The sequence below is a fragment of the Vicugna pacos genome, chromosome 7 (assembly GCF_048564905.1).
Source record: "Vicugna pacos chromosome 7, VicPac4, whole genome shotgun sequence".
Taxonomy (NCBI): Eukaryota; Metazoa; Chordata; class Mammalia; order Artiodactyla; family Camelidae; genus Vicugna; species Vicugna pacos.
Window position 1 is genome coordinate 40,327,633 of NC_132993.1, and position 13,548 is coordinate 40,341,180.

A 13,548-nucleotide genomic window follows, 5' to 3' on the forward strand; every position below is an offset into this window, starting at 1 on the left:
TGAGGGTTCCTCCCCTTCACCAGTTCAACGTGTGGCCTGGGCAGAGCCCACCCCCTCCCTGGGTCTCAGTTCCCACGTCCTGTAACAACATTAGCAAACACACAAATAGCACTGTACTAAGTGCGTGCAGCACTCTGTCACATGCGTGCACGCATGTCTCAAGAGAGCTACAAAGTAGACACTGTTTTTACCATTTTGCATTCAACAGATGTGAGACTTTGGCAAGGAGACCTTGCTCAGAGTCACATTTCTAGTAGACTGTATAGTCAGGATTCAAACCCAGGCAGCCCAGAGACCACGAGGCTATGACTGCACTTTAGGAGAGCAAGCAGGGGGTGAGAAAGAGAGGGAGCTGAGAGAGCTCATCCCCTCTTTCCTCTGGGGGCTCAGGAGCTGCAGGCGAAGGAGCAGTGGTAACATTCGGTGGGGCCTGCTAGTTGCTCTCATTTGCTGCTGCCCTCTTTTACGAAAAAGGAAGCAGGGTCAGAGAAGTTAAGAAACTCCTGCCCAAGTTCAGGTAGCTGGTTAGTGACAGAAACTGGATTTAAGTGTAGGACCAAGTAATTTCAAAGCCCACGCATGCTGTCATGACAGCTGCATCCTAATGCTGTCACCTCAGCTCAAAACTCCAGGGCAGGGATGGTTCCATAAGAGGATGCTGGTGAGTACAGAGGCAGGCACAAAGCATCTGAACTACTGAGAGCAGTGCTCAGGGATCCAGTCTAGCTCTGACTGTTCACATGTGCAGGCAGCTTCCAGGGAAGGGGATGAGTTTGTCTGTGGGTACACAGTACGGCAAGGCAGAGGCAGGACTGGCATCCGGGGCTCCGAAGACAGGTGCAGCTACTGCTCCTTGGAGTTCCCAGGTTGAGGGGCAGGGGCCACTGCCTGGGAATCCCTCACCCCCAACCCCCTCCCTGCTCAGGGATAGGTTTGAGCAGAGAGCAGGCTTCTGCGCTCTAACCTGGCAGAGACTACTGGGCTGGGGACCAGGATCAAAAGAGCCTTCTACAGCCCTGACCAGGACCCCTGCATACAGTTGAGCAGACTGTGCACTGCACAACTCTAAAGGCTGCTACATGTGTTACCATCACAATAGATGTGTAAATTGGGTAACAATTTCTGGTCAAATTGGGGTCAAGTACAGGGTCTTGAGGAAGGAGCACCCTTTCTAATTCACACAAAGGTGCTGGATGGTCCAGTGGTGGTGCCGGCATGTGAACTGAGCTTGGCTGAGAGCACACAGAAGACTGGGTTGTCTGGATGGGAGCTCAGGTGAGCCTGGGGAGGGTCCTGGGACCTTACCATAGGCAGCAGGAGGAGTGCAGCCAGGGAGGCCTGCACGATGCTGGCCATGACACTTCTCAGCCCGGAAGAAGGCTCCGGCCAGGGCCACTCAGAGCAGCCGCTGCTCAGCCACAGGTGTCTGCCTACCTGCTAGAAAGAAAGGAAAGGCATGAAGCCTGCGGGTCTGGTGGCAGAGGAGGGGCAGGGACAGCCCCCCTCCCCTACCTGAAGTAAAGCTCTTAGCCTTTGTGGGTAACCCCCCCTTCATGCCTTCATCCATGCTGTTTTTTATTCTTCTACAACCACAAATACCGGCTGAGCACCTCCTCAGTGCCAGGTCCTGGGGATACAGCAGGGAACTCGCTGGCTCAGGCCCCCAGTGGATTCTAAGAATGGTCTGCCTCCACAGCGACAGAGTTTTAGCTGGCACAAGCATGCCCACCTGGATAGAACACTTCCGGGTCCCTCCTGCTCTCAGGTGTGGGCATGTGATGACGTTCCCACCATGGAACGTGGGTGGCAGTGACACGTGCCACCTCTGCACCACTTGTCCATAAGGCATTGCGTGCTCACCACTGCTGCTCTACCCGCCCACCCCCACCCCCCAGCCCAATGCCGGATCCAGCTTGGATGGTGCAGCCAAGAAAACACCTGAGAAGTGGGGAGCGACACTCTGAAAAGGAGCCGGGATGACTAAGTGGGCCCGTGGAGCTGAGCCACCCCACCAGCCTGACGGTCTACCTAGCTGCAGGCGGCTACGTGATGAGGAGCTGCGCTTCCCTCTAACTTGCTCGCTCACACAGGGCTGTTTTATTCCAGCAGCCCAGCCTGGTCCCCTAGCAAACATAGACGCCTTTCACTCCGCCTCAGCCCACTTGGCCTCCAGGATAAAGCCTTTACCAACAAGACAAACAAGAAAAGTGACTGCTAGAGAGGATGCGCTCAGGCCTCAGAGCCTGAGGGGGGCGGTCCTCCAGGACTGGGGTGGCTACTGGGGAGACTAGGCAGGGCAGGGCACTGGGCGTTGAGTGACGAGGCTGTGGGAGCCCCGTCCCATGCCCAGAGCAAGAGTCTGGTCTGCTTCTAAAATTGATCATTAATGCACATTCCCTTCCAGGCAGCAGTTCTGCATCTGGGTATCTATCCTAGAGAGATAGCTGCACTTGTACAAAAAGAAGCATATGCAGGGATATTCACTACAGCATCATCCAAAATAGCATCTACAGCAAAAAAAAAGGGGCAGCCAACCATCCATCAGGCAGGCACTGTTAATAGGCCCCTGCATAGCTGTACTTGAAGTATTATACAGTAATTAAAAAGTTATTATTACTATTAAATCATTATTAAAAAGATTGAGTAGGCCCGAGTCAGGGCCACCACTAACCCATAGGTTCCTGGTTCAAGAGGCCCATGGGGGCTGCATTCCACCCACGGTCCCTGCACAACCCCACCACCGGGCAGAGCTGCCTTTACCCCATGGCCTCCCCATGCCTCCCTCCCTCCCTTTCTCCTTGTTTCTCCAAGCTCTCCTTGGCCTCCCCAAGCTCAATCTGGTGACAATCGAGGACCCAAAAAGGAGAGAGAAAATCAGCCACAGGAAGGCAAGGAAAGGGGCCCGTTTTATCTACCCACTGTTTTGCTTGCTCAGGGCCCACTTGGAGATGCTGAGGGAGGCCTCTGTATCCTTGAGAGATGCTCTCAGAAGCTCAGGGGGCCACAGGGATTCTGGCCCAGTCTCTCCCCTGCAGGTCAGGAAGGACTGAGCAGCCGGAAGAGCACAGGCCACAGCATCCCTGGGCACCCCAAGCACAGCCTTCCACCTCTGTACCCCCGCCCAGGACCCTCCACACCCCTGGTGGCCACAGACTGCCTCTGGTATGACCTGGCACTGATGGTCCCCAGAGGGGTCGGTCATCTCCACTATCCCTGAGGGGCCCAAGGCCCTCCCTGCAGAGAGCTGGCACTCCCCACCCACGCAGCTGGAAGAGAGGAATGCCTGGCCCACTGCCCCTCAGCAGGTGCTGGAGGCTGAGGGCTTGGAGAAGCTACTACAAGGCAGAAGGTCTCTGAGATCTGGGCTGACCTCTCCTGCACATAGGACAGTGTCAAGCCAAAGGCTGGTGGGTCTGAGGTCAGGGAGGCTCCCACCCAGGACAACACCGGATGCCTCCAGCACCGCCAACAACCCTCCCGGCAGGGCCGCAAGCAGCCGCAGCCTGCGGCCTGGGCCTCGGTTCTGGCCCCAGCTCTCGATCAGAGTCAAGACCTTTGCTTCTGCGGGTCTCAGCTTTCTTAGCTGAGAGGAAGGTGACTCCTCATCTTGGCTGCCTCCTAGGCCTGCCTCACAACCAGCTGGGCCCAGACAAAGCCAGAGGAAGGAAATGGGTACACAGCCTGTGCCACCAAGTGGACACACGATGCTCATTTCTGGGAGGCCATCTCTCTTGGATTCCAGGCAACATAACACCAGAAACCCCAGCCACTGTTTGTATCTCTTGGGAGAGATCTCTGCCTCGGGGCAGGAAGCAAGCTTCCTGGAGGAGGAGGCCTGGGAAGAGGGCTCAGACAGGACATTGGTCTCAGGGCACCCTGACACCCTGAGATGCCTTCAGGACAGGGCCCCCACAAATGGAGACTCACGACCTCCTCCCCTGAGCCCTGGCCCAGGACCCAAGATGCACTTTGACCTCTTAGCCCAGTCCTCAACTTGGGCTGCCCGGCAGAATCACTGAGGAGCATTTAAAAACACCCCTGCCCAACCGAGTCAGAACCCCTCGGGCTGGGACCCAGACATCAGTGTTGTTTAAAGCTCTTTAGGTGATTCTCATGTCATAGGATTATAATCATGTCTCATGATTCTCATAAGATAGCATTATAAAGCCTCTGTTTTAACTTTAACTTTTTAGAAGCAAGAGAGTTGGCCACACACACGGACACAGAAACAGGTCGATGGAGAAGAGCATGAAGACACATCAGCTCCACGAAGACAGACATTTATCCCCAGGGCACCCACCTCAAGGTATCAATAGAAACACACACGTGAGGAATACACAAAGGTGGAGATTCTTTCAGGGACCCACAGACAACTCCACACACACTCCTTCACAGAAATGCACAGCACACACACAGAGCACAGAACAAAGATATGTGCAGATGCATCACACAGCAATTTCGATCTTCTGGTATGTTTGTCAGATTACAGATGCATATAATAATACCCACACTCATTCTGCAAAGGCATTCAGCTATTTAGACGCAGTTAGATTTATTTGGATTCAGATGCAGTACAGATAGACACACACACACACACACACACACACACACACACACACACACACACACACGGGAGGCCCAGACCTGCAGGATGCTTATCCCTGCAGCGGATTACAAACAAGTTGGAGTAGAGGCCCCAGCCCAACCATCCCTCAGCTCTCGGCTTTGTCACCAAGCTGCTCAAGCAATGATGTGAGCCAGCAGAGAGGTGTTCCCAGCCCAGTACCGCAGGGCAGAGGGGCTGGGGAACTCTCAACATGGGGCCTCCTCTGGAACTAGACCCAGGTTCCTGATTCCCACTTCTGCGCTCTCTTGTTCACCTTCCCCCACCACAGTCCACCCTCCGTCCAACAGGACACAGACACTCACTAGTCCAGAGGTGGAGACAGGGAACTTGGGAGCTCCCTGGACTTGACCTTCCCACTCCCCCACCTCATCTGGGAACCTCAGGGACCACCTCCTGCAGCCTCTCCAGGATGGTGATCTCAGCACCCCTGCCCTAGTCCTCTCCCCCCTCCTCCTGCCCTGAGGCCACCCTGCACCACCCCTGCTGGACAATGTTCAGAGGTTAGTCTGAGGTCACCTGCCCCAAACCTCATATTCCTCTGGACCACATGCATGGCTCTTCTGTCCCAGGACAGCCCTCCAAGACGTGTCCCCTGGGTCTGCCACTCCCAGCCCTGTCACTGCTCCCTGTCCTAGCTGCTTCCCTCCTCTGGACTCCCCCAAGCGGCCAGTGACCCCCTTAAGGGCCAGGGCCAGGCCTGGCCACTGGGCCACTGCAGCCTAGGGTTGGTCTCTCCCCTCCCCATGGACGGACGTAGGCTCTTTTGACCCAGATACACCTGTGGCTCAGGATAGCCTGGCCACTGACATTCCCGGGCTCCCACTCTTGGGTCTGAGCTCTGCTGGGTTGAATCGGCTTTTGCAACTGATCTGAGGACAATTATACTCTACCTCCTGATATTTAGTGTGGTGGGCTCAGGGACCACTTAGCTAGAGTTTAAAGCCTAAGGCTCTCTGGCAAATCACTTAACTTTTCTGTGCCTCAATTTGACTATATGTAAAACGGAAATACCAGTAATACCTACTTCATTGCTCTGAAGCATCAACCAATTTACGTAAGTATAGAGTACAGCCTGGCTCTCAGCAAGGGCTATACATGTGTTAACTATTATTATTACCTTATCACTTTGTGTTCTGCTTCTTTCACCTTCCCACTGTCCCCTCCAGCCCCAGAAGCCCTCTGTCATATTCCAAATGGGAACATCAGGCCTGCTGAGCTTTTATTTGCTAATGGCTAACATTTATTAAACATCCGGTATGTGCCAGGCACTCTTCCAAGCAATAAATATGCATTGACTCAGTTCACCTGCCCCAAACCTATGAAGTCGTTATTAGCAGTGTCCTCATTCTATAGCTGAGGTGACTGAGGCACAGAGAGGCTAAGCAACTTTTCCAAGGTCACACAGCAAGCATGTGGTAGAGCTGGAAAGTGAACCCAAATGGCCTGGCTCCAAACTTGTGCACCTATCCATATGCTCCTGCACTCTCTGTTACTGGCAGAAGGAAGATCAGTTTAGAGCCCACCGGTATCCATTAGTAATCCTGCTCATATCCCTTGGGGACTGGTCAGGCTCTCTGCTACCTACCCCAACCCCCGCCCCACCCACGTTTCTATGTCGGAAGCACCCTCCTTAGGAAGAGTTAATTATAGACACAGCATTTCAAACCTGAAATGGACTTTAAAGGCCATCTCCCCATGGTCCTGAGTAGGGAAACTGAGGCCAGAATGTGGAAGACACTTCCCAAGGTCACACAGGGGTAAGTCCTAGAGCCCTTGCTGTCAAGAATGGATGTGTGACAGATACCTGGGCTGGAGGAGAGTCCACTCCCCCTTCCAGACATGGGAGGACCTGCCCTCCGCAGGCCCCATAAGCCCAGAGACTGGCCTAGAGCAGGAACTGAGAGAGCAGCCGTGTCCTCCAGTGAGCCCCTGCGCCAGGCACACAGGAAGACGGCATCGTCAGTCAGTGCACCGGAGCCAGCAGTGACTCACTGGGCTCCAGCTTCCCGCATGGAGGTGGAGGGGACTCGGAGACCCTGCAGCCACCCCCACGCTGCCCCACACCCTGCAGGACCCTTTCTGCAGCACCCCAGCTGAGACTGGTCCAGCACCAGGGCTGGGGCACTCACCTCTCTCCAGCAGCTGGTCCAGGGCCCTCGGGGATAAGCTTTGATGTCTTTCCACTTCGTTCTTCCAGGCCAGCCCTGAGCAAAACAGGCTCCTTTGCCTCCTGGAAGCCCCCAAGGTGCGAGGGCAGACCCTCACCTTTCCTCTCCATGGAGCCACATAGCCCTGGGTCCTTATTCTGCCCTCATGGAGCAGAGGGCATCTCCTACTGGGATCCTCTGACTACTTAGCATCCATCCCCATCATGGGGCAGTGCCAAGCCTGGACACCAGACCAAAGATGACCAGGGAAAGTGGATCATTCACCTCCCTTGCTCTACACATGCTTCCTTTATTAATAAAACCTGAGCAGCAACACCCCCCCCCAACACACACACGCTTCCTCCTCTCCCTCCTAGTACAGGGGTCCAGAGAGAGAAGGCTGAAAAAGGTCAGAGCCTGATGCCAGAGTGAGGGGTGTCCTGGCAATCAATGGATTAATCTTTAATGCTGATGCTCCTTTGGCGTTCAGACTTTCCCCTTTCAGAGCCTGGCCACGGAGTCCTGTGCATAGCAGATGGCAGAAGCCAGGTCCCTGGCAGAGTATGCCCACAATGATTCTACCAAGGCCCTGCATTTTACATATAGGGACCTCGGGCTCAGGGCAGGGAAAGGCTGGGTGGGAGTGCACACACGCACATTGATGGTAAAATCTCATTTCACAGGTGAAAGTTTGAGGCCAAAAGAGACCAGGAGCCTTTCCCAAGGTCATGCTGCAAAGCCTTTCCATGCTGGCTAGTCTAGGCACATCTCCTGTCCCACGGGGGTCCTGGGAGTCCTCCCCCAGGGCCAGGAATAGGGAGAGGGTAGAAGAACAAGGAGGAAACAGAAGATTAAAAAGAGGGAAGGAGTGAGGAGGGAAGGGAAGTGATGGGAGGCAGTGGGAAGTGTGGGGGGAGAGGGCAGGAGGGAGGGGAACAGGAAGCAGGCTGGGGTTGTGGAGGGGGCTGAGGCTCAGGGAGCCGTAGGATGGAGAGCATCTCGCCATCTGTGCAGACCCTTGTTAACCAACAGTTCCTCCAGAGGGGGTGTGAGCCCCTGGAAGGGTGGGCCAGCTCTGATTCTCAGGTACCCCAGCATCTGGCAAGGCAGGGCATGCGGTGGGGGCCTAAAAAACTCTAAGGGGTGCCTGGTGGTTGGGTTTGGGAAGGTGACTCAGTGGTGTCCAAGGCCCAGCAAGATGTCAGGAGGTGGGGGAGGATGAGAGTGTAGAAGGCAGGTCCCAGTCTGTGGATGCTGGGGACACTGCAGCCTAGTTCCACGAGAGAGGGCTGGGAGCACTGAGGAGTTTTAAGCAGGGGAGTGAAGTTAGAAGCTTTCCGTTTAGGGAATATTCCTCAGAAGGCTGGTGAGCTGACTGGAAGGAGAAAAGTGCAGGCAGAAAACCCATGCTGAGGCCGTTTTCTGGATTCAGAGTAGAGGTGATGGGGGCCTGGGCTGGAGAGGGGAGGGTAGCTGGAACGGAAAGAGGGTCGTCAGAATCCAGAGACTTGGGTAAGTGGGAAAGGAAAGTGTCCCTCGCCCAGTCCTCCAGGGAAAAGGCAGGAAGGAAATGTCAGAAGGGGACAAGAGAGATAGGAAGAAACCAAGGCAGGACCCGGTTCACTACATAGCCTTAAATAGGAAGCTGGGAAATTCAGGGGTGCCTACAAAGGAGCTGGGTTTTTTTTTTTCAGCCACCCCTCTGTAGTACCCATTTGTCACCGGGGAAAGGTGAGGACAGCTAAGGCAATGCATGGAGCTAGGATGAGAGTGTCCAGGTATTCCTCAAAACCAACCCAGCTTCCTACCACCACCTCCAGGAAGTCCACCCTGGCTGCACCCACATCCATTGGCCTCACCCTTCTCTGAGAACTACCAGCCCTAGAAGAGGAGCCCCTCACTCCTGCCTGGGCTGTTTCAGGTCTCATCCTGCTTTTCATGAGTTTGAATCTTGTCTGGAAATAAGAGGTGGGTCCCTGCGGTCTTCCTCCTGGTGGAGGTGGGCATGGACCTGGGCAAGCAGGCTGAACGGGAATGGGGGCTCAGGACCTTTTTGGTGAGCTTAAGTGACATGATGCCCTTTTATTTTCAGGCATGAATGTTGTCTCCAGGTGTCCTTAGTGTGGGAGATTTATCACATAGACACTGCAGTAAGGTGCTGGGACCAGGCACGAAATAGATGGGCACCATGAGCTCCAGGCAGGGTGGAGGGAAGCATCCAAGGGCAGCTTGGGCTCCCAGAACTAAGTTCCTCTCTTTTTCCATCTCTTATGTTCCTTCTCTTCTTCTCTTCACTCATCTACAGCCCAGGGGTTGGCAAACGCTTCCGGCAGGTCAGATCTAGCCTGTCACCTATTTTTGTACAGGCAGGAGCCAAAAATGGTTTTTACACTTATAAATCATCAGAAAAAAATTAAAAGACTCATATTTCATGACACAGGAAAACTACAAAATTCAAATTTATGTCCATAAATAAAGTTGATCAGAGAACATTGCCCTACTCATTTGCGTAAGTATCATCTGCAGCTGCTTTTACGCTACGACAGCAGAATGAAGCAGTTGCAACCCAGCGGATGGCCAGCAAAGCCTAAAATACTTACTATCTAGCCTTCTTTTACAGAAAAAGGCTGCCAACTCTCGTTCCAGCCTCACGCAACACACACACACTTTCTCCATTCAATGCAATGTGCATCTGAACGCTCATTAAGAAAGACTTTGTGATCTTCGTTGGGCAGACATCTGAATCCCCAAGTGTGTCCAGATCTGTGTGAGAGGGTGTGTCCCACTGTCCGACTGTCTCTCTGCTGTTGCCTGTTTGCCCCAGCTCTCTGGCAAGGTGTCATGGGAAGCATTTATGCCTCCCCAGCAGTGTGTCACTCCCTCACTGTGTGTCACTGTGGGGGTGGCTGTCACCATGTGCCTCTGATGGCATCTAGGGCTTGGTACAAACACACCACAGCTGAAGAGTTTCCATCCTGCAGGTTGCCAGGCAGCCGGACCACTAGGCCCAGCCCATTCAGACCCTGAAATCTTAGATTCCTACATTCAGAGGCAGCTGAGGCTGCCAGGGCCTCGAGCCCCACCAGCACAGAAGCCCCCAGGCAGTGCTGCCGGAGGTCCTCTGCTCACATACCTCCCCAGCAGGAAACCCACTGTCCCCCCAGGTGTCAGCTCTATGCTGGGTGGCTCTCAGGGAAGCAAGGCCTTCCTGGCACCGAGGGGAGCTCGTGCTCTGCGCTCGGCACACCTTGCTTCTGCCCTCTGGCAGACAGTACAAGGTGTTCTCTGCTTAACAGTGCCAGCCCCAAGTTAATGAAATCTTCATCCTTGGGTGTGGGAGACCTGGGACACTGAATCTGAGGCCACGTCTCCAGGAAGAAAGCCACCTTGTGGCCTCAGCTCTTGTCTTTCTTAGCCTCTTAGGTGTATATAATGATCTGTAAACATCCATTTTGTGTGTTTGTTTATTCAACACAAATTGAGGGAATGTTCCAAAGTAAGATCATGTCAGGAAGGGGTGGCCACATGAAAAAGGATGGATTCCAAAGTGTTTCTCCAATCAACCCCCTGCCAGCCTGAACCTTATACAAAAAAAAAGGACCTTAATGAATTCTTTAGCCTAATTAGTCCTTAGAATGCAGGAAAGAGGCCTTCAAGAGGCTCCCCACAGATACCTGCTCTCATTGCACATAGGGGCAAACAGAATCATAGGGTCTTGTCCCAGACACAGAATCATGGCAAGGGAGGGAAGGCACCAGGTCTGCCTCTCTGGTCCCCCCGCCCCTCACCCACACACACACACTTGTTGATGGGTTGGTTGGAAGATCTGGCCAGGGCCTAGCCCAATGTGTTCTGGCTCTAATTTGTATGTTCAAATTTTGACTTGTGTCCAGACTGGCAGCTCTGCCCGCCCTCGCCAAGGTCAGTGGAGTCTCAGATTCATCTGGGACTGGGGCTTCTACCAAACCCACCTTCACCTAGTACCAACTCAGACTGGACCCCTGAGAAAATCTGGGTGCTGTTGCCCCCCACCAAGGCTCACGCATAGTTTTTCATCCCCTTCAGAAGCCCACAGCCACTCAGAAGCCTCTAGCCTGACCTTCAGGATGCTTGTCTGCCTCTGCCCAAGAGTGATTCCAAGGCAGGCTGCCCTCCACAGACTGTATGGCCCCCTCTCAACCCCTAGCCACCCCCAACGCAGGGCTGCTCACCAGAAAAACCAAACACTGTGTCTTTTCTCTTAGGGAGGCTTGGGGAGGTAAAGAAAAGGAGACTGCTGCATCCGTACTAAAGACATGGAAGTAATCTGGAGGACTGACAGGGGTCCACCATTCCTCAGCCAGCACCTTTCAAAAGGGGTCTGAGCACCTTCCAGAGGTGATCTTCCACCCCTAGCTCCAAGTGAAATGCTTCTGGCTGGGCTCCCTCCTGAGCATCTAGCTCTATCCCTTGGCACCCTGGCCCTTCTGACACTACTCTGCTCCGCACCCCCATCCCCACCCCCAATCTGCAAAGGTCCTTCCTGACCAAGATGTGGGCCCCTGTCTCTCAGGGTTGCAGCAGGAGCCTGTACCTTTAAGACGGCGAGCAGGGGTCCCGAGCAGGCCCACTTCAGCCAGGGGAGGCCGGTGAGTTTCTCCCACAGGCCCCCTGGGGCGTTTCCTTGCAGGACCCCTGAAGCCCAGGCATCCCGACCCCAGCCCCTCTGCGCGGCGGGAAACCGAGAGATAACGCTCTTTTGAACGATCCCCAAGGTGTCACTACAGGGAGCCATTCTACGCTGGCCCATACCCCACCCTCTACCCAGCACATCGCTTGCCCACCCCCTCAGATCCCACAAGGACTGCGGTACCCAGGCCCCTGAAGACCCTCCAGCGTCGCCTTCCCGATCAGGATCCGCGTAGGCGCGTCTGGATTCCTTGGGAGTAGGGAGACAGGTCTCTTTGTATGCCTCTGGCCGCAGTGCTTTCCCTGCCCCTGGTACTCGCTTCTGGCACCGGGAGGAGTGAAAGGTATAGCCAGGCCGACCCCAGCCTCTGTGGGCTGCAAAGATCTGTCGTCCCGAGCTTGATCCCAGACATTGGGAGGGCTGTGGGGAGGGGGGGTGGCGGGGGGCGGGAGGGAGGATGTCAGGCTGTCGCGCTGTAAGGAAGCAGTGGCGGGAGAGGGCTTCATTTCGGATTCGGAGGTGGCCCCGCTCTGGCCCTGGCCGGCTCTACGTCGGTGGAGGACCAGGCTTGCGGGGACCGCCGCGCTGGAGGAGGGGTTCCGCGGTCCCCGAGGGGCGAAGGTTCTGGAGTTGGGGGAGGACGGACGGGGAGAAGAGGAACAGGGGCAGCCGGGCGGCCCTTACCTGCTGCCAGCGGGGCCTCACCGCGGGGCCGCGGGCTGCGGGTCGGCCCGGGGCAGACTCCTCGGGGAGGGCGCGCAGCGGCGAGTCCGCGCCCCGCGCCGCCCGGGGATGGGGAGCGTGCGCGCCGAACAGCGCGCTCCAAGCCCGGGTCTCCGAGCCCGGGTCCCCGCGTCCGGGTGTCCGCCAGCTGCTGGTGTCCGTGGGTCCCTGCGCGGCGGCGTGTGCGTGTGCGCACGCGGGGACCGCGCTCTCCTGGAGCCGCCGCCGCCGCCGTCAGTCGCCGCCCGGGGCCGGGGCGCGGCGCCCCCAGCCTGCCCTCGCCCGCCTCGCCCCGCGAGCCCGCCCAGCCGTGTCTGCTCTGCGGGAGAGGCGCCGCCTCCGCCGCGAAGCCAGGCCTGGGGCAGGAGGCGACCGACCACCGCCTCCCCCCACCTCCCCGCGCACTTCGTTGGCTGCGGGGTGCAGGCCAATGGGCGCCCGGGGGAGGGGTTAGGTGGGGGGCGGGGTGGGGGGAGCAGGACCCCGCCCGCTGCAGACAGGAGCTTCGCGCGGAGACCTGGGGGCAAGGATGCGGATGCGGAGGTGGCGACAATCCCCCTTTGTCGCCTGGCTTCTGGGGCTCAGAGTCGGGCCTTCCCCGGGGCTCACCTCCCTCCTTTCAGCCCTCCCCAACATGCCCAGAGTGAGAAACTCTCTTCCTTCGCTCTCCCACGTCCTCCTGATTCTGTCAGAGCCTGGTCTTCCTGATTCCTTGTCTGTCAGAGCCAGTGCCTCCTCCTCCTGGAAGCCTTCCTTACAGGGCAAGTCCCAGACTCTCCTTGAGATTCTCTTTGCACCCCACCCCACCCCCAGCCCCCAGCCCCGGCTTGGGAAGGTCAGCTAGCTTTGGGGTGCCTGCCTGGATGTCCTCAAATGTGATCCCCTAGAAAACGGCGCCTCTGTGGCCAGAAAAGGGAGGGTGGGGCCTTAGAGGGGGTCTACAGCAACTTAAAATGATGGTGATCTGGGGTCAGACTGCATAGGCTCCAGCCCCTGCTGTATCAGGGCCAGCTCTGTGAGGGGCAGGTGACTTCTCCCAGCCTCGGCTTCTTCACCTATACATGGGAAACTTAGTACCTAACCCACACCTCTTGACAACAGCATTAAATAAAAATGGTTCACACATCCCGTAGTATGTTTTCAGCGATTTTATCTCATCACCAATGAATTACTTACTGTTGCTACTGTTACTGTGGTGCTGCTCAACCTCCTCCTAGTACAGCTGGTTAAATTGAGGCTTAATAAGGGGAACTAAACAGGTTAAGGTCACATAGCCAGTCGGTGGTGGAGCCAAAGCCCAACTGAGAACAGTTACCCACTCCCAGGCCAAGAACTTACCTTCTGCCCACCCCCACTGGCCAACCCACCGCTTCCGCCTGCCC

At 55.9% G+C, this 13,548-nt stretch overlaps 1 protein-coding gene across 4 annotated transcripts in view; it reads right to left on the minus strand.

Annotated features, from left to right (window-relative positions):
• ADCYAP1R1 (ADCYAP receptor type I) overlaps window positions 1–12,386 on the minus strand; it is a 55,992-nt gene extending 43,606 nt beyond the window's left edge. For 2 of the 4 annotated variants that reach the window (XM_072964722.1, XM_072964721.1), the window contains exons 1-2: window positions 12,128–12,386; window positions 1,306–1,437 (exon numbers count right to left, since the gene is read on the minus strand). In XM_072964722.1, coding sequence (XP_072820823.1) covers window positions 1,306–1,356 — 51 coding nt within the window. In that variant the 5' untranslated portion in view covers window positions 1,357–1,437; window positions 12,128–12,386. The remainder of the gene's footprint in view (window positions 1–1,305; window positions 1,438–12,127) is intronic. The other 2 variants (XM_072964720.1, XM_072964719.1) reach the window with 2 other exon arrangements.
• Window positions 12,387–13,548: the final 1,162 nt, after the last annotated feature.